We start from the raw sequence: 19,736 nt of genomic DNA on the forward strand, positions 1-19,736 counted from the left end.
CACTTACTTTTTAGAATTAGTTGTTTTGAAAGAAGGAGTTTTTAAATGTATTATGTCAAAGTTTTGATTGTTGACATTTATGTACGCAATCTTGTATTTAGTTTAGTCTTTTCTCAAAGTAGTCACATATTTGAGGTTTTGTGCATTCCAGCAGCTCCAGGTATGGCAATTACAACAATGATCTTGACTTTCAATAAAATACATCAGTTGATTAAATTTTCTTGGATGTTATTGAAATAGGCGAGGAGTAGTCACTAAATAGAAATGTACAGTATGATTATGGCTCATTCTATTGCTGTATAAAAAGGTACATTGATTTTCTTAGGTACTTTTCATAAACGCATACGAAGTGTGAAAGCTCAAAACTGGGAGAAGTAAAATGAGTATGGGTACTGAAACACTCTGACTGATTTTATTGTATCCTGTAATATTAATTTTTTTCCTAATAAAGTTACGAGCTTTTCGAGAAGAGGTTTTGTATTTGGCTTACTAGACGTTAAAAAGGAAAAAAATAAATGGTGGGTCGATATTTTTTTATCTTGCAGGAGTTCTCTTAGCTATAACTTCTCCCTTTTTGTCTGTTCTCAAACATAAAAATAAAAACTCTTTCATCTGCTATGTTTGCACAATCTGCTTATTTTAAGAATTGTCAAAGCAAAAAGACAGATGTTTCCCCTCTCTGCATAAAAGGGACATCGTTCGTTCAAAATTTTAACTTCCCTGAAATATTTATATCATCTCTCTTGTGAAATTCAACCCTTTCCTCTCCCACTCCGTCCCTTTAAGTTGTTCACTTGACAATGGTTGATATTTGGTCACGCAAGGCGTTTGAGCATGATCAATGGCAGATCTTCAGAGTACCGTCTCTCTCTCATCAAGTAAGTGAAAAGCTCCGCTTAACATTTGCGATCCACCACGTTGGTTCCAACTGAGAAGTAAAAACTTTTCCCGGCATTAACGGGCTAGAATAGCGCATTATTATGATTATTGACCAAGTGGATGAATTTGTTCAATTTTGTCGTTGTAACCTCTTTTCTTTATTGTCCAGAAAACGGATGTTAACAAATTTTAAACTGAGTGTAGTTTTTTTTTTCTTACATGTATTTCATGCTCTCATCGCAGTTCTGCTTCGAGCAGTATTTTGATGTCGAAAACAACACATACCGTCTTCTTCCTGAATTATTTTTTCCTTTTTCCTCAAACCTCTGTAATTGCGAAAAGTTGGCTGTCGGGCTTATGCCTCTACAGTGACCTCGATATCGATATCTTTGCAAGTTAACCTTTGTATTACTAGCTAACATCACACGTTACTAAGCAAGCACGATATTTGGAAATTAGCGTAGTTTCAGTGGGAGGTCACGCGAACAGAGTACAAAGACATTCTGGTTTGCTTCGAAGTTTTTACAAGCAGATATCTTCGCGCTGAAACAGCACAAAGATGGTAGCCCATTCCAGAATTCTTCTCTCTAAGTGTTCCGAGTTCCGTAAAGAAGGTGAACTTATCGAAGTACGTTTGAAAATAGGTGATACGCTTTTCCCAGCTCACCGAGTTGTACTCGCTTCGTACAGTGATTATTTCCACTCCATACTTACTGATGGGAAGGAAGCAAACCAGGAAGTGATGCATCACATCATGCCTTCTCATGAGTTTGCCGCTGAGAAAGTTAAACCTCGATCAATGAGTCCGGTGAGTTAAAAGCTGAGCTCTGTAGTTACTTCCTTTATTTACAACTCGGTTTTTGTTACAATCTCACTTGATTCCTCGCACTACACTCCGTTTTACAAGAACTGGCTCCAAGTTTCCAAATTTTTGGAACACAATTCATATGTCGATTCGTTGTTCTTAACCATATCAGCGACAAGGTTAGATGATTATCAACGATAATCATTCAATTATCAATATCTCGATCAAGAGAGCATGTTTCCTGCCCGGGGAATCTACAGTTAATAATAATAATAATAATAATAATAATAATAATAACATTCACTGCTAATCGTCGTCGCAAAGTACAGCAACGACGCAGCTCAACAAGGTCGAACCGAAAGCTTACAATGGCGCCTCTAGCAGCCGCTATACGGTCCATGTGTGATCTTGGAGCACAGCTTACAGCCAGCTGGAATCAGCTGTATGTTGGTTTTTGGTGAGGGAGGAAAACCGGAGAACCCGGAGAAAAACCCTCGAAGCAGAGAAAAGAACCAACACAAACTCAACCCACTTATGGCGTCGGGTCCGGGAATCGAACCCGGGCCACATTGGGTGGGAGGCGAGTGCTCTCACCAGTTATTAACAATAAGCCAGGGACTGCTATGTTGTCCGTACCGTGATCGATTAAAACTATTTCAGTAGAAATATAGATGCCCAAAAAATCAACCATCTGCTTTATTATATTACATGTTTTACATATGTATACATATATATCTACTCTATTATAGATATAACCTAAAACTAAATACCTTCTTTGCAAAAAAAATTTCTAGACTGTCAGCTGAAAAGAGGAATTTTTAAGTGATTATCTCTTGTTTCAGGTACTCGTTGCCATTCACCCTACGTACTGTATACAGCTTCCCGATGCGGTTCAGGACGAAGACGTCTTCAGTGTGTATGCTTTTTGGGGCTTCCACCAGCGCCGCAGTGTATGGCTCATTACTTTGATGTCGAAGCGAAGCCGCTATGGAAACCTTTGCCATCTGTAGCACAATTACGTGAGAAAACTACCTCTTGCTTATGTGCTGAACGCAGTGGAAACTACTTATTTGTAGCTGGACAAAAGCAGAAAAATGAGGATATAAAAGGCTTATTATTAGGTGAAATAAACCAGGAAAGTGATAATGTTATACATCGATAAGATGTGGTAAATAACTCATGGGTTAAACTACCAAATTACGGAAAAAACCACGAAATTGACAGCTTGTGTTCTATCGGTGACTATATTTACGCTATTAGTGAATCAAATCCCCCTCAAAGGTACAGTTTGACAGATAACAGTTAGCAAGGGGGAGAGGGGTTGAATTTCATTAGACCGGTAGGTAGAGGAGAGCCACAAAGGAGGGAAGAGTTAAGTACTGTTTCAGCGGCAGTAATGAGCTCTAGAGTATATGTAATTCATGGTTATAGAAAAATCGAAAAAGATCGCCAAAACCACGAATCGTGGGTCGATAAACCAGCTGTGGTACACTGTTTCGACCCAAATTACAATGTGTGGACAAAAATTGCGTCAACCTGCCTTCCTCATTTTGAATCCAGTCTTTTTGTTGTCAATGACAGAATTTGTGTGGCAGGGGGAAAGATTTGTAAGGGTCGTGGCGACCCTGCGCCTGTGGAAGTGTATCATGAAGGTACTAACACCTGGTCCGTAGTGCCTCAGAAACATATTCCCCCAAACGACTTGGGCGCAGTGGAAATAGAGGGAAGGGTGTATTTCATAATCAATAAATTTCCAGTCGACAGTGGGATAAGAATTCCACCTGAGGAAATGTTTCAAGTTGACCTAGGTGGTTGGGAAGGTCTAGATAAAGTCAGCTCAGAATGAGTTTTGTGTTATATGCTTGTCAAGAGGGAAAACTTGAAATGAACCTAGCAGGGAAAAATTTCAGATCAAAATTAATGATACTGGTACTAAATTTGACCTTCTCTTAGGTATATAAGACATAGAAGTGAACCTGAATGACCTAGTAACTCAATGTTAAGACAATTAGTGGTTCTGCGAAATAGTGTAGTTTTTGTTTTTCACCCGTATTTGAAACACAGTGAGTGGGAAAAGAAGAATAAACTAGGAACTAAGAAGATAACCGATTTCTTTTTCCTTTGTTTTCCCCTCGCCGTTTATTGGGACTACTTTTGCCTTTTGCCTTTTGCCTTTTGTCCAAAAACAATGCAGCGTCCACTCTTGGCTACTTGAAATAACAAACCTTTAATTAAGCATTGCTTGTGGAGGTGTAGTCGGCATTGCTTCTTAACTTGCACAAACTTGTATTCATCTCATTCGAGACTCCTAGAAATGAGAGGATTCGAAGTTATTGTGCTTTAACAACAAGCAAAACTCGTCCTTAAGAAAACGATTACAACACAATACTATTAAAAGCATGTGCTTGGTGGTAAAAGCGCCCGCAATGTTAGTACGCTGACCACGCTATATAAGGCTCATTTTCTGTCTCTTACAAACAAGGTAAATTTTCTCTATCATCTTAAACAATTTAGATTATTGAGAAGCATGTTGAGACAGACGCTACCTGCTTTCATACAGTTTTCTACAAAAGGGCCTCTCAACACCCTTGAATTATACTGCATTACGATCAACTTTTTTGGCATTGCTTTTGTAGCATTTTCTTAGTCGGTGGTTTGTTGTTCACGTAAGGTCAAAGGCACACAGACGTAAATTTAGTAGAAACATTTTTAGGTAACATAGATATTAGGCCATGGAATCTTTTCATTGGCATCAAAATCGGCTCCCAGTAGCTTAAAATGAAAAGGCACAACTCTATTGGACTTAGTTAAGTGCTATATTAAAAAGTTAGATTTAATATCTCTATATTTGTTCAGTTGAGGCTACAGATGACGTCACGATACGGTAATAAATTAGTACACGAGTCTTTAGCGAGTGTCTCATTTAGTTTAACACATTTTGACATCTTCTGATCAGACACGCGGAAAAATCAAATTTATCTATCTGTTATGTTTCTGATTTGTTTTTTTTTGTTTTTTTCATACTGTTTGGAAACCAGTCACTTCTTCTTGCTCACAAGCGGCTCCTGGTCAATCAGTTTTCCGGCGAAGTCGTCTCTTGCTAGACCGGAATTTATCTCGGAAACTGCTTGTTTTTAAACCGTGTATCATGGTGGACAATTTGGAAAAAACGGTGTGACGTCAGCTGGGCTTTAATAAATCAAAGATAATGACCATCAGCAGAGCGCGTGATATTTTATGGTATAAAAGTCTTTATAATGATTGTTCTAGACTATGTTCGTTAGAGGTTTATGTTAGCGTGACAGGATGAATGTTAGCACTCTATATGTTGACAACCTTGCATGCTAAAGGTTGTGATCTTACTTGAAGTGTATCACTCAAGGTTTCATATGCATATATGAACTTACTTGTGAATAAATTTCATCTTTATTTTTGTAAAATTGGCTCCTTATGTTTGTGACCGAGTTCTCATAGTGCGATGGCGGACTTAAATTCCGGTGGTCCTAGATCCAGGTTTGCACCCCATTAATCATTGTATTCCTTCCTATTCTCACTTGCCTCCAATCAGTTCACCCTCCAGGGCTGCGCTCTGTGACTAATGCACTGGTCTACCTCGTGCCTTTTGAGAATTTTAACTAGTTTATGTTTATTGACAGGCCTCCATGGTGAGTGGTCTATTAAGATTATTATCATTATGAAAGATTTGATGATTGCATTTTTAATATTCATTATCATAATTGTCATCATTATTACTAATCATCTTGTTATAGATGGGTAATAGAGGAGACAGGAAACCAGGAAACTCGGTAAAAGGCCGAAATCTTGAATATAACTACTTATTTCTCAGTCGCTCGGAAGTTCTTTCTACCCTCCATTATAAACAAGCTCGCGAGAGAGAAGATGGCTTCATATTCCATCGTCGAAAAGCGCACAAGAGACCACATTTTCATCAGGTGTATTGCGAAAAAACACATGGAAGAGAGGGTCAGTCGATGCTCTCTTGAGCTAAGCAAATGTCATTCCTATTTTACCCATTGCGTTGAGCCCTTACATGAATTTTCTTTACTGATATCCTACTGTTTTAAGAACAGCGTCTGCATTTAGTCTTTCCGGAAAGAAAATTATACGGCGAGGAAAGGAGATTAGAACTTGATAGATAATGTGAAATGAGGGTGGATAACGGGAAAAGTGAAAGCCCACGTCTTTGAAGGTGGAATTTGTTTTCACGATCGCATTCTATTGTCCTATACATTATTAATAAAGTAGGGAAAAAGGAGGAGAAGAAAGCAGTTTCAGTTGCTGGAGGTTTAATTCAAATAATACATCTTAGAACTAGTCATGTTGAGGTTTTGTCACAGAAGACAGAAATCAAAGCCACTCTCAATACCAAAAATAATAATGGAGCAGCAGGCAACAAACCACAAAAATGATTTGTTTTTTAAAGAAAAATTTCTCTGCCCGACTGTGAAACAAGATTGTAATGCCAATTGAAGTGAAACAGTGGTTAACATTTCACAAAAAGACACATTAGTTTGTAGTCGTCATGTAACTGTCCAGTCAGAGTCTTGATGGCGTCGTAAAGTCGTTGGCGGAATGTAGTTTGTGCAGGGGGAACCATGGAGCGAAACTCAGTGTCGGTTGCATTAGAAAACCAGGTTTGTCCAGTTTCTTTAGACCCGTTTAGTTCCGTTTGCGTTGAGGTGTAACTGATTGTTTAAGTCTTGTTTCCAGTGCAGGAGTTGGAGTACCCAACTCCTGCACTTCAACGTAAACTCAACAGTAAACTACTGACACTCAAGAAAACGAACGCCTTTGACACCCAACGGTACTATCGACTGAGGTGCTCGGTACCACAGCCACCGAAACTCTACGGTTTGCCGAAACTACACAAACCTGGTTACCCGTGCGACTTATTGTTTCTTTCTGTGGCTCTCCCACATACCAACTATCCAAGTACCTGACGACAATACTACAACCGCTAACCGACAAATCCAGACATAAACTACAATCCACTGAAGACTTCATTGACGCTACCAAGACTGTTCAGATACCTGACGACTACAAACTAGTGTCATTTGATGTGAAATCACTGTTCACAAGTATTCCACTTCAATTGGCATTGCAAGAGTGAAAATTATTTATATATTTTTTGTACATCAATAAAATTGCAGTTAACTCTATGCATTGTAGTGCACGATAATAGTAACGAACAATGCTTGAGCCTTCCAGCTTCCCGGCCGCCACTTTGTTACGTCGTGCAACACGAATCTCGTTGTGGAGAGAGCGTGTCACGCTTCTTGCTTTTATTTTCAGTTATATACATCCACATTGTGTCTTCTCTTCTAAAACAAGAATAAATCTTAAAACCACGATGTCTAACTTATTTTTTCTGTAATAAAAAGGGTATAAAGATAAATTTGATGATGCTGGTACGTCTCCGACTTCCGGCTATTAGTAGACGAGTAAAAATTTCGTGGTAGACTTTGATGAAAACTTCTCAAAACTATGCAAACAACTTCATTATATTCGAGCGTTATAGACAACGAGGATGAGGATAGGAAATGAGAAAACTGAGGGAAAACCTTGCGGGTTTTGCCTGCTTTTCGGGCATAATCAATCCTTTCGAAGTTTTATTTCAATCGCGTGACTGATTAAATCTGTGGTCACGCTGTCATTCAAGGATCAAATTCACCCCAGTTTCTGCTCATCCATAACTTTTAAATTCCTCTCTCAAAATGGTCGTCAACAATTCCGAGATTTTCTTAACCAAATGTGCTCAGTTTAGAGACGAAGAACAGTTCATCGATGTTCGTTTAAAAGTGGGCGAAGACATCTTTCCAGCTCATCGTATTGTGCTGGCTGCGAATAGCGACTATTTCTACGCCATGTTTACGGATGGAATGAAGGAGTCCAACCATGAAATGATAGAGCTGAAAGATAAAAGCATTTCACCAGACTTTTTGAAGATTATAATGGACTGCATCTACAGTGGGGATTTTCAAGTCAACAAAGATAACGTGTTTGAAGTTCTTGCAGCAGCAGATCATCTCCAAGTGACGACTGTTGTTCAACAGTGTTGCGATTTCTTGCTGACCGAGTTTGTTAAGCTTCACTTTGATTTTGAAACTTACTCTCGTATCTGAGAAATTGCTCACAGCCATGCCCTTAAAGATCTACAAGAGGCTACTGAGATTGAAATGGCTAAGAAGTATAAAGATGTCTGCGAAAGCAAAGAATTTTTGGCTCATATCGACGGAGATCAGTTGCTCAGCCTTCTCAGCCGAGATGACCTCAGTTCACCGTCCGAGACGTTCATCTTTAAATCAGTGATGCAGTGGATTAAACATAGCAAGGAAGAGAGGATGGCAGTTGCAGCAAAAGTTATTGGAGCTGTTCGTCTGGGACTCGTGAATATCAGAGAGGTAGTAGCCGAGCTCAACACGCAAGATATGCGAATGATTCCAGAGATAAATACGCTTTTGCTTGAGTCACTCCTGTACAGCGTCGAGCCTTCGAGCAGCTCCGAGTTTGGTACAAACAAAACAAGATCGAGGTCCATGAAATCGGTAAGGCAAACATTATTGATCATTCTAGATCCCAGGAAAGTTCCCATGCCAGGCAGGACTAACCTGAGCCTCTTCGCGGCTGGCCGCACCTAGCCGTCCCATATTTCAATTGCATTATTACAGTTCAGAAAGGAAGCTGAAACACGAAACCCAACCTCTTTACAAGGGCACGAGCTATTTTTAAAGTCAGCATACTCCAAAATTAAGGAAGAAGTCTTTGATTTATAGATGTTATAGATTTATAGATGTTTTCAGGCTTACCAATAGTCTGGAAAAATCCCGATTCAGTTTTAAACTGTTGCGAGCTACAAAATGAGATGACATATAATGTCTTAGACGGTGTAGAAAACGATTTGTGAGAGAAATGACTCGAAGTAACAAGATCACAATTTGACGCCGTTTGGTGATAAAGGTACGGAGTTTTATTTCAGCTAGGACCGCGAAGAAGCAAATTAATCGCGTATCGCAGTCGATTTAATTTTGATAGAGTTCAGTTACCAATTATTTTATCTCATCCGTTGGTACTGTTGACAGGTTCTTGTGGCCATTATTCCTCAAGCTCAGGCGCAATACTTTGATTTTGAAACCAAAGAATGGAAACCTCTACCATCCATGGCTCAGTTGACTGATGCAACCACGTGTTTCTGTGCAGAGTACGCTGGTAATCACCTGTATGTAGCGGCAAAAAAGGAGGAATATTTTGTTATGTATCGTTATGATACCGTTAGTAATACCTGGGAGACACTATCACCTATTTTGGGCTGTGAGCATAAGATCGATTCGTTATGTACTATTGATGATTATATATACGCAATCAGAGAATCACAGCCACCTCATAGGTGTAGTTTAAAAACAAATCAGTTACAATGCATAAGATCATTTTCTACCCGTGGAGCACGTTTGAACACATTTTGTAGCAAAGCGTCCGTAGTTTTCAACTCGTGTTTGTTTGTACTTCAGGGTCTTGATACAGTGGTGAGATATAACAGAGATTTGTGTAAAATATATGATGAGAAACCTGCCATGGTACAATGCTTTGATCCAGAACTAAATGAATGGAAGTCTAAGGCATCAACTAATAGTTCTCATTTTGGATCTAGCCTCTTTGTAGTGAACGGTAGACTATGTATTGCAGGGGGCACAGGTTTTTCCGGCGCCCCAGTTGAAATATATGATGAGCAAAACAAAAAGTGGTCTTATGTCGAACAAAGTCGTATTCCTCAAAACAATCTCGGTGCGGTGGAAATAGAAGGGAGGGTATATTTCATCATCAATAATTTCCCAGTTGACAGTGGAATTAGAATTCCATCAGGAGAAAAGTATCCTGTGCCTTTGGATGAATGGGAGAATCTTAGAAAGGTTAATAGTAACGCGGTTTTGTGCTACCTTCCAGTGAGGAACGAGAGTTTAAAAGCAGAGTAATAGTTGTAATTTGAATCCAATTTGCTGTTTTTTTAACTCTGTCAGCTGGAGAATACATACAACTCAAAGTTAGTCTAATTAATGCCGGGGTCGTGTCCTAAAAAGCTGAATGCTTTTTGGTTTTCATGGATGTCCGTAGAACTGATTCGTTCCGTTTAAAAACTAGACGCAAGTTACGAATCGTGCTTTGTTACTTCCCAGTGATAGTTCTGGGGCTTTGTTAACACGGATTATTAATAATCATGCACTTTCTCGGTTTTTAGTGCATTATTATTTTAACAAAGTAGCCGAGCTTTGCCGTTTGTTATGGGTAGTTCAAGACGCATGCATCAAAAACATGCTAGTTTATTCCTTTCCTGCTTGGTCAGCATTTTTTTTCCTACCCAACGGGCGAGTTCTGAGACAACAGTTTGTGCCATTGCAACTTACCGGAGAATTACGGTTATGGGACTCCTATCTGTTTAAATTACTATTTTGCTCACTGGGTATTCTTATCCGCCTCCCAGTTGGCTCAATAGATAGAGCGCTGGACTGTAGTGCGGGAGGCCAAGGGTTCGAGCCCCGGCCTACGCTCAAGGTCTTAAAATAATTCGGAAGAATATGCTACCTTTCTATAACATCAAGAAATGGTTAGATATTCTAATCTTCTCGGATAGGGACGGATAAATAGACATCCTGCAGGTTTAATTTCCCACGCACGAGATTATTGTGAGATGGATGTCCTCCCCTGGGGTGGGGTGGGGTGGGATGGGTTTAGGTGGGTGAACCTAGTAGAGGACTACGTGTCCTAGTGTTCTCTCACCTGTACAATGTACAAACTTTTAAATAGAAATAAAAATAAATAGAAATATAAGAACTCCCCTCTGAATCTCATTGGTATAAATATTCACCTGCAAAAACGGAAAAGTAGTCACACTTGTGGCATATCCGCCTTGTTCGCAGTTGTGGCCGGATTGATCTTACAGGTTGCAGTAGTAATAACATCAGCACTGGGTTGAAGACTTCTCTCATTAATTCTCGGAGTGTAAAATTTTTCGTTAGCGTGTTTCCTTACAGCTTTTTACGAAATATTATCTAACCGGCCGTAAAAAAGGCGTGGGCTCTAATTGAATTTGCTAATGTTAGCCTCACGTGATTTCATCCTAAAAGAGCCACTGCGTGTCAGGGGGTAATTACTGCCGAACGCAGGGATAACTCGATTTTTAAACTGAGTAATTCCGGGCAAAAGATTTGACATAAAGTTAGGTACAATTTATATATGTATCAATAAAGATTTGGAAATGCAAAGACTAGCAAAAACTAACGATAAAAACCGACGTTTCGGTGTCATCATGACGCCATTGTCAAGGAGAAATAAAAAATGAAGTTTGTGGCAAGGTGTAACACTAAATTAGCATAAATATGTTACGAGCTAATTAAACAAATACTTTTGCGCGAGTTGAATCGCTTTGCACGTTCAGAGTGGGTTTTAAGTCTCTGATGAAAAGCATTTCGTTCACCAAACGATCGAACTTGTTACTACACTTTTTCAGAATGCTAAAACGTTTCAGTAGGTCTTTCGGGACTTCGCTGTGCCGTTCGTGGTAGTGTTTATATATTGAAGATGCCTTTCGTTTATGTAGTAACAAGTTCGATTGTTTGGTGAACGAAATGCTTTTCATCAGAGACTTAAAACCCACTCTGAACGTGCAAAGCGATTCAACTCGCGCAAAAGTATTTGTTTAATTAGCTCGTAACATATTTATGCTAATTTAGTGTTACACCTTGCCACAAACTTCATTTTTTATTTCTCTTTGACAATGGCGTCATGATGACACCGAAACGTCGGTTTTTATCGTTAGTTTTTGCTAGTCTTTGAATTTATATATGAAGTTCATATATTTTGAACTGCGGTATTAGATACGTGTGATGAGCTTGTTAGCTCAATTGGTAGAGCACTGCACTATTATCGCAGAGGTCAGTGGTTCGAATCCCTTACAGGCCTGATTTTTTTCAGGTCTGATTTTCGCTATTGCATAAATAGCGCTCTCTACTGCGAGGATCATGCATCACACGTATAAAGTTAGGTGTTGTGTTGGAAGAAGATGTAAATGAAGATGTAGGTCAGAAGGTTAATGAAGTTATCTGATAGGTTAAGGAAAATTTTCAAATTATTTATCTCCTCGACCTTCTTCAGATGTACCATAATTACTTTCAACTGTATCTGCAAAGAGATTACCGTTGGGCTTACGCCAAAACAGTGACCCTGACATCGATATCTCTGTAAGTTAATCTTTGCATCACTAGGCGTTTACCACAGGTAACTATGTAATCAATACAAGTGGGAATTCGTGTAGTTTTTAGTGGGCGGTCACGCGAACCACGCACAAAGACATTCTGGTTTGCTTCGTAGTTTCTACAAGCAGAAATCCTAGCATCAAAACGGCACAAAGATGGTAGCCCATTCTAGAATTCTTCTCTCCAAGTGTACCGAGTTCCGTAGGGAAAGTGAATTCATCGACGTACGTTTGAAAATAGGTGATAAACTTTTCCCTGCTCACCGAGTTGTACTCGCTTCGTACAGTGATTATTTCCACTCAATGTTTATTGATGGAAAGGAAGCGAATCAGGAAGTGATCGAGCTGAAAGATAAAAGCACTTCACCGGAGATATTCAAGATCGTTTTGGACTCCATCTACACTGGTGATCTTCATGTCAACCAGAAGAGCGTATTTGAGGTTCTTCTCTCAGCTAGTCAGCTTCAGGTCGCAAGTGTTGTTCAACTGTGTTGTGATTTCGTAAAGAAGGAATTCATAGAAAACGGAATTGACGTGAAGAACTTCTCCGCGCTGTGTACATTTGCCGAAGGACTCGGTCTGAGAGATCTAAAAGAGGCAGCCGAGGCCAAAATGGCATCCATGTACAAAGATGTTTGCGAAACTAAGGAATTCCTGACTCATATCAATGCAGATCAGCTACTCAGCCTTCTCGGTCGAGATGACCTCAATTCACCTTCCGAAGCTTTCGTTTTCAAATCGGCGATGAAGTGGATCAAATACAAAGGTGAAGACAGGATGGCAGTTGCTGGAAAAGTTATCGGAGCTGTTCGTCTGGGGCTGGTAGACGTTAAGATTGTGATTGAAGAGTTGAAAACCGAAGAAATGCAGCGAGTTCCCGAGGTCAACATGCATCTGCAAGAATCCATGATGCATCACTGTATGCCTTCTCATAAATTTGCTGCAGACAAAATGAAGCCAAGATCAATGCGTCCGGTGAGAAAAAGTAATTTTACATTTGCTAGTAGATGTAAAAATTGCAATTATTGTTCATACAATTATTGTTCATACAATTATTGTTCATGCAATTATTGTTCATGCAATTATTGTTCATACCCGTTCAATCGAATAAGGAAGACTCTTTTTCATAAACTCTCACAGTTCTGAACAGAAAAGGTGTCATTGAGTCAGTAACACTTTATCTAGTCTATTGTTGCCCAAATATTTCCGAATGTGTCGGTAGAGAAAATATGAAATCTTCTCGGCCGTGAGCGTAAATGTAAAGCAATTTTGGATTTACACTCTCTTCAACTCGGCAATCAAATAATACAATTAACTCGCTCTGCCTACCACGTAAGTTCAGTGGACCGAGATGAAAAATTTCTTATTTGATTTTGTAGCATACTTTCTCCATAGGAAATATTACAACAAGATTTAATTTCATTGGCCTCGCCGCTACTGCAACCGCTGTGGTTTGTGATGAATAAGTGTACGAGGTTCCTTTTTCTTGAGAGTCTAAGCATTATCATCGTAAACGAGGCTTACTTTCATACTCTAACTAATGATTTCAAGTTAAGTAAAGCAATCTTTTCCAATAGACACTAAAAGTTTAACAATCACATTGTTTTATTCCCAACTTTAACCAATGATCTCGATATCACCGGCTTGCGTGTGTCAACGAGGTAAATTTGATTTTTTATTTCAGGTTCTCGTGGCCATCCATCCTAGTCGAGAATCAAGGAGCAAAAATTACGTATGGGGGCTAGAGACTGGAGGCAAAGTTAAGGGGAAAGCCGAGACGGTAACCAAAAGTTGCTCGTGTCTCTCTTATCGTCGGTCCGAAGATGCTATGGCTCAATATTTTGACGCTGACACCAAGTTGTGGAAGCCTTTGGCATCGGTTGCTCAGCTAGGTGAAATAACTGATGAATTTTATTCTGTAGAATTGATTGGAAATTACTTGTATGTACTTGCAGAGGCGCAACAGATACGTACGTCCCAGGTATACCGTTATCATATATTAAATAACACGTGGGAGAAACTTCCAAAATTGAATATATGGGAAAGAAAAGATGTAGATGAATCAAACAACATTCCGTGCAAGCTGGCTAAGATCTGCCTATGCTCTGTCAATGAACATTTGTTCGTTATTTCTCAATCAAATCCTCCTCAAAGATATAGTTTGACCAGTGGCGTTTGGCAAGCTGGGGAAAAGTTGAATTTTTTTATAGATGATCGAGGGCCTACAAATGGGTTTCAATCTGTGGCTGCGACAGTAATGAATTGTAAAATATATGTAATTCACGGCTATCGAGAACGTAATGGTCGTCAGTGGGTCGATAAGCCAGCAGTAGTGCATTGTTTTGACCCCGAGAATAATAAATGGGAACGTATAGCGCCAACCCGCCATCCTCATTTTGGGTCTAGTATTTTTGTAGTCAATAACAGACTGTGTGTGGCAGGGGGTTCTAGTTCAAGCCCAGATCTGTTATTTAACTGTTCCGCAACTGGCCATGGAGAAGTGGAAGTGTATGACGAGTGGATGGACGCCTGGTCTGTTGTGGAGCAAAAACATATCCCGTCAAACAAATTCGGCGCGGTTGAAATTGAAAGGAAGGTGTATTTTTTAATTAACAATTTTCCTATCGACAGTGGTATTAGAATTCCTCCGTGCGAGAATTATCCTGTTCACTTAGGTGATGAATGGGGAAAATTAGCAGATGTATGTGAAAAGGCAGTCTTGTGTTATTTGCCTGTCAAGAAAGAAAACTTAAGATAAAAAAATTAGTGAGAAATCCAAGACAAAATTTTCACTCATGTACAAATATTCACATATGGAATGGAAAAGAAAAAGGTCCTAATGCCTGTTGCTGAGTAGTTTATTGGAAAGCCGTGTTATGATACTTAAACATACACAATTAAAATTCATTGTTGTTCCAAAGAAGGAGTTTTAATCGGTGTTCAAGAAAAAAGTTATAGTTTGGTTTGTGTGCCATATTAGCTGAGGGTATGGCACATACAATCATAATAATACAATACATTGAGTAAAAGTTTTTTGGATAGCACTGACAGAGGCGAGATTCCACGATTTCCACGTCTTTATTCGCACTATTTCAAGAGGTTACTACAGATTATAAAAGTCAGAATATATAAAAAACAGTAAATTGAATAAATAATCAAAAGCAAAATGTGCACAGTGACCAAAGTAGCATAGCTTTCGAGTTGGCCAATGTCACGTATAATTAACTGGTGTATCTTAACATTTACACAAGACTTACTTTAATTATATATTTACACTAACCAAGAAGGAGAAGGAGTAATGAAACAGAGCCGTAGATTATGAGAAAGTCTTATCCTAAAGTGTTGCATTAAAAAGATATATCGATACCTTTCTTGAACGTGTACTTGGTATGCAAATTAAAATGTGACGAGGGCCAAGAGATTATAAACTGTATGAAAGCTTGAAGCTCTTATCGATTTTATTGTACCTTGTAATGTTTCCTAATTGTTTAATAAACTTGTGAGCTAATCGATACAAGGTTTGTTTTTTCGCTAAAAAGAAATGAAAGAAAAACACTGAGGGGAGAGTGCTGGCGCCTCAGAGCAGTCGATTCACGTAACTTGAGCGGGTTGGTTTATTGATTTTGCAGGAGTTCTCTTAACTATAACTACACCCTATTTATTTGTTGTGAAAACTCTTCCAGTGTATTTCAATCAACTATCATGTTTACCCACCCGCCTATTTTGAGAATTAATTGTTAATGTAAAAATAAGATGTTTTCCTTTCCTTCGTAAAAAAAAAGGACATCGTTCGTTCTTTATTTAACCCTACGCTACTCGATCATTTAAAAATAACTTTCATCTTCCTTGTAAAATCAACCCCTCCCTTTCCCTCGTAACTTGAGGGTTTCGCGTGATCGTCGTATATCTTGGAAAGCGCACTCCGAAATCCGTCAGAAGGAGGTCATCTCGGTCAGATTTCCGATTACGAAATCCGAGCTCCCCCGATGTTGTCTTCGTGATGAAGGCCCTATTTAGCATTTTAGACCCGCAATACAGAGTAGAAAGGAACATGTACTTCGTTTTTGGTTCTGACTTCGTATTTGCGTTAAGATATTTGCATTTTTTTCATTGCTAATCTATATTACAGATGCCTCCTTTTGACGGATGGCCGATCACAACTACAACATAGTGATACCTCCAAGAAATCTGTCAAAAGGAGGATGTGAAAACACCAGAGGTCATCTCGGGTAGATTTCTGATGACGAAATCCGAAGGAGGCATCTGTAATATAGGCTAGCAACGAAAAAAAATGCAAATATCTTAACGCAAATACGAAGTCAGAACCAAAAACGAAGTACATGTTCCTTTCTACTCTGTTGTGTGGGTCTAAAATGCGAGCCTGAGGATCAGGCTCTCTGGGGTTTTTAGGAAGGGGAGGGGAGGGGAGGGGAGGGGAGGGGAGAAGGGAAAGGAGAGCCTGACACAAAGCCATATCTGAAGCCGTTCCGCCCCCCTAGGAATTCGTGATGCGTGACTATAAATCTAAACCAATCAGAATTACTTCCGGTCTATTATGAATTTGACGTGCCTGTCAAACTTGCGCGAAAATCAAACAACAACAAACATATGAAACATATGTGTGAACTGCGGTTATGAGACGTATATGAGCACGATCCTTCGCAGTAAAGCACTATTTGAGCAATAGTGAAAATCAGACCTGAAAAAAATTTTCAGGCCTGTACGGGAGTCGAACCACTGACCTCTGCGATACTAGTGCAGCGCTCTACCAATTGAGCTAACAAGCCAACTGGGAGCAGGCCATCAAATTAATTCGACATAAACCCGTAGATGATAAATCAAACATAGTGCTTTACTGCGAAGGATCGTGCTCATATACGTCTCATAACCGCAGTTCACACATATGTTTCATATGTTTGTTGTTGTTTGATTTATCATCTACGGGTTTATGTCGAATTAATTTGATGGCTGCTCCCAGTTGGCTTGTTAGCTCAATTGGTAGAGCGCTGCACTAGTATCGCAGAGGTCAGTGGTTCGACTCCCGTACAGGCCTGAAAATTTTTTTCAGGTCTGATTTTCACTATTGCTCAAATAGTGCTTTACTGCGAAGGATTGCGCGAAAATGTTCTGCGCGTGAAACGTTGCCGTCAACTTCTAGCGGCAAGCTGATCATTTGCGATCTTTGCACAGAAAATCTCAAGGTAAGTACGGAGTAAATCCATCAACGATTTCTTTGATTTCCTCAACTTCAAATGGAGAATTTTGTAAGATATTGGGCGTAAAAGAACTCGTATTATCAGATGTTTTGCAGACTGTCGGTATATGCGTCATCCAAACAAGTCGACAAACTGGTTCTCTTTGCAAACGTTGTGCCCGAAAGATAGTGAACTGTTATAAAGCCTATACAAACGTTAAAGAAGCACTTTGCTCAAGTAGAAGTCAGGAGGACGAAATTACGAGGTCTACTCCGCAGAGATCGAAGAGGATAACTTCGATCAGAACGCCAACCGGGATTACTCTTACTGCAAAACGATCGAAACCCTTGCAAGATGGTCCCGTCTTTCCTTCCTAAAAAAAAAAAAAAAAACAACTGTTTGGTGGTGAAAGTACACAGCAAAATATCTATGATGAGATCGATAACCATATCTCAAGCCTTATGAATCTTCCAGCAAAACCTCCGCCAGAAATAACAAAACAACCGCCGCTGGTTAAGGTGCGAAGTCATTCACTCATTTTATATTAATTCTTTTCGATGTTTTCCTTACGCAGAGTATTTCTTTTATTCATGTAGGTCTTCGTTAGCTATCGAGCTTCATCGAGAGTTTTGGAGAGAAGTTGTGAGGATAAGAGCGAGAGTAGTATGAGGAAGACTGTTTTCAAGGGAAACTATTGTGCCGCCGCTAATGCTGCCTTGAGTTTTCCACGGTTCCGGCGAGAGCTTGTTAAAGAGCTCATTCAATTAATTCGTAAAGAACTTAATACTTATAGTCAAGGACCTTCTGCTGCAAATTACAATGGCGACCCATTAAGGCCACAAGTTTAACAAAAATGATTAAGGCCACAAGCTCTACTAACTCACCATGTTTCGACTGTGCCTCGTCGATCATTAACACAGAAACGTTTCTTAAGACACCCGTTTTAAGCTCGTTTTTCTGCTTTTCCAGCATCCAATGTTCAGCGCTTCCAAAAATTATTTTTGCACCTTTAAGTGATTTTTTTATCGCACGTTTCAAAAGCAACAGCTTTGATCCCAAGTGTGCAAAGTTTCTTTATTTGTTGATTTCGAATCAACTCGAGCGGGTTAACTACAATTATCTTGAAGGTTTTCTCTTCCCCGTGTTTTGCTTTCCATAAATTGAAATAAATCTTTGGAAGAATTTGGTAAATAAAACTTTTTCCAAATCCTGTTGGAAGAACACCAAGAACGTCTCTCCGATCGACAACTAAAGTTCTGATACACTCGATCTGCTCTTTCTTCGGAATGATACCCGGAAAAAACTGCAATGCAGTTTGAAAGGCTACTTCAAAGTCTTCTTCTTTAACTGCAGAGGTCATTACAATTCACATCAAGGCAAAATCAGGTCTCATAAACGAAAAAGTTGGCTGAGTGCGAAATCTCAAGATGGCGGTCTGATTATGCAGAAAAACATTTTTACCTCCGGTAAATCATCTATTGTTATATTGGCCAATCAGAAGTCCGTTCAAAATCTGAACGGATGGAACGGCTTCCGATATGGCTTTGTGTCAGGCTCTCCTTTTCCTTCTCCCCTCCCCTCCCCTAGAGAGCCTGATCCTCAGGCTACTAAAATGTTAAATAGCTTCATCACGAAGACAACATCGGGGGAGCTCGGATTTCGTAATCGGAAATCTGACCGAGATGACCTCCTTCTGACGGATTTCGGAGTGCGCTTTCCGTAGATCTTTGGTCACGCAATCATGAGAAATTAGGACCGAACGTAGTCCTCCAGTGCATCGTCTTTTGCGTCAAACGTCTTGCCGAATGGCTGCATCTTCTGAGATTTTCCCTTTTAAATGTTCAGAGACGAAGGTCAGTTCATCGACGTTCCATTAAAAGTCAGCGACGACGTTTTTACAGCTCACCGTATCGTGCTTGCTGCGAATAGCGATTATTTACTAATGAATGAAAGAGCTAGTCGAACCAGGAAATGATCGAATTGAAAGACGAAACCATCACATCAAATGCTTTAAAGATCATCCTTGACTCCATTTACACTAGAGATTTTTAAGTCACCGAGGAAAACGTGTCTGAAGTTCTAGCTGCAGCATTTCATCTTCTTCCAACAATGCAGCGATTTCCTGAAGAATGAATTTGTTCACGGCTTCGATTTGACTTGCAGAATTACTGTCTGCTCTGCACGGTTGCCCATAAACACAGAATGAAATATCTGCAAGAAGCACCTGAGAGAAAAATGGCATCAACGTTTAACGATATCTGTGAAAGTGAAGAGTTCTTGTCCATTATAGAGCCAGACTAGTTGCTCAGCGTGCTCAACCGAGATGACCTCAGTGCACCTTCGGAGACGTTCATCTTTAAATCAGTGATGCAGTGGATTAAACACAAGAAGGAGGAAAGGATGGCAGTTGCAGCCAAGATAATTGGAGCTGTTTGTCTGGGGCTAGTGAACATCAGAGAGGTAAGACCAGAGCTCAACATGCGCGAAATGCACGTCCTTCCAGATATTCACATGCTTTTGCACGATCACTGTTATACAGCTACGAGCCTTCAGCTATTCCCGAGTTCGCTACAAACAAAACAAAACCGAGGTC

General features: G+C 39.7%; 1 protein-coding gene and 1 pseudogene across 2 annotated transcripts; both read left to right on the forward strand.

Moving 5' to 3' along the window:
• Positions 1-7,093: 7,093 nt before the first annotated feature.
• LOC148732021 (kelch-like protein 26) lies at positions 7,094-9,930 on the forward strand (annotated as a pseudogene). The gene is made up of 2 exons (XR_016000684.1): positions 7,094-8,250; positions 8,785-9,930. The product of XR_016000684.1 is annotated as a kelch-like protein 26 (transcript).
• A 2,022-nt stretch (positions 9,931-11,952) lies between these two features.
• Positions 11,953-15,458, forward strand: LOC111346798 (kelch-like protein 26). The gene is made up of 2 exons (XM_022954064.2): positions 11,953-12,923; positions 13,633-15,458. Exons 1-2 carry the CDS (start codon positions 12,105-12,107, stop codon positions 14,704-14,706), a joined length of 1,893 nt encoding a protein of 630 aa, XP_022809799.2. The 5' UTR covers positions 11,953-12,104; the 3' UTR covers positions 14,707-15,458.
• Positions 15,459-19,736: the final 4,278 nt, after the last annotated feature.

Source organism: Stylophora pistillata, chromosome 4, assembly GCF_964205215.1.
Source record: "Stylophora pistillata chromosome 4, jaStyPist1.2, whole genome shotgun sequence".
NCBI lineage: Eukaryota > Metazoa > Cnidaria > Anthozoa > Scleractinia > Pocilloporidae > Stylophora > Stylophora pistillata.

Coding starts and splice junctions, on each gene's coding strand:
- LOC111346798 (XM_022954064.2), top strand. CDS start 12,105: ATGGTAGCCCATTCTAGAATTCTTCTCTCCAAGTGTACCGAGTTCCGT. Junction 12,924..13,632: donor AGCCAAGATCAATGCGTCCG/GTGAGAAAAAGT, acceptor TTTTTATTTCAG/GTTCTCGTGGCCATCCATCC.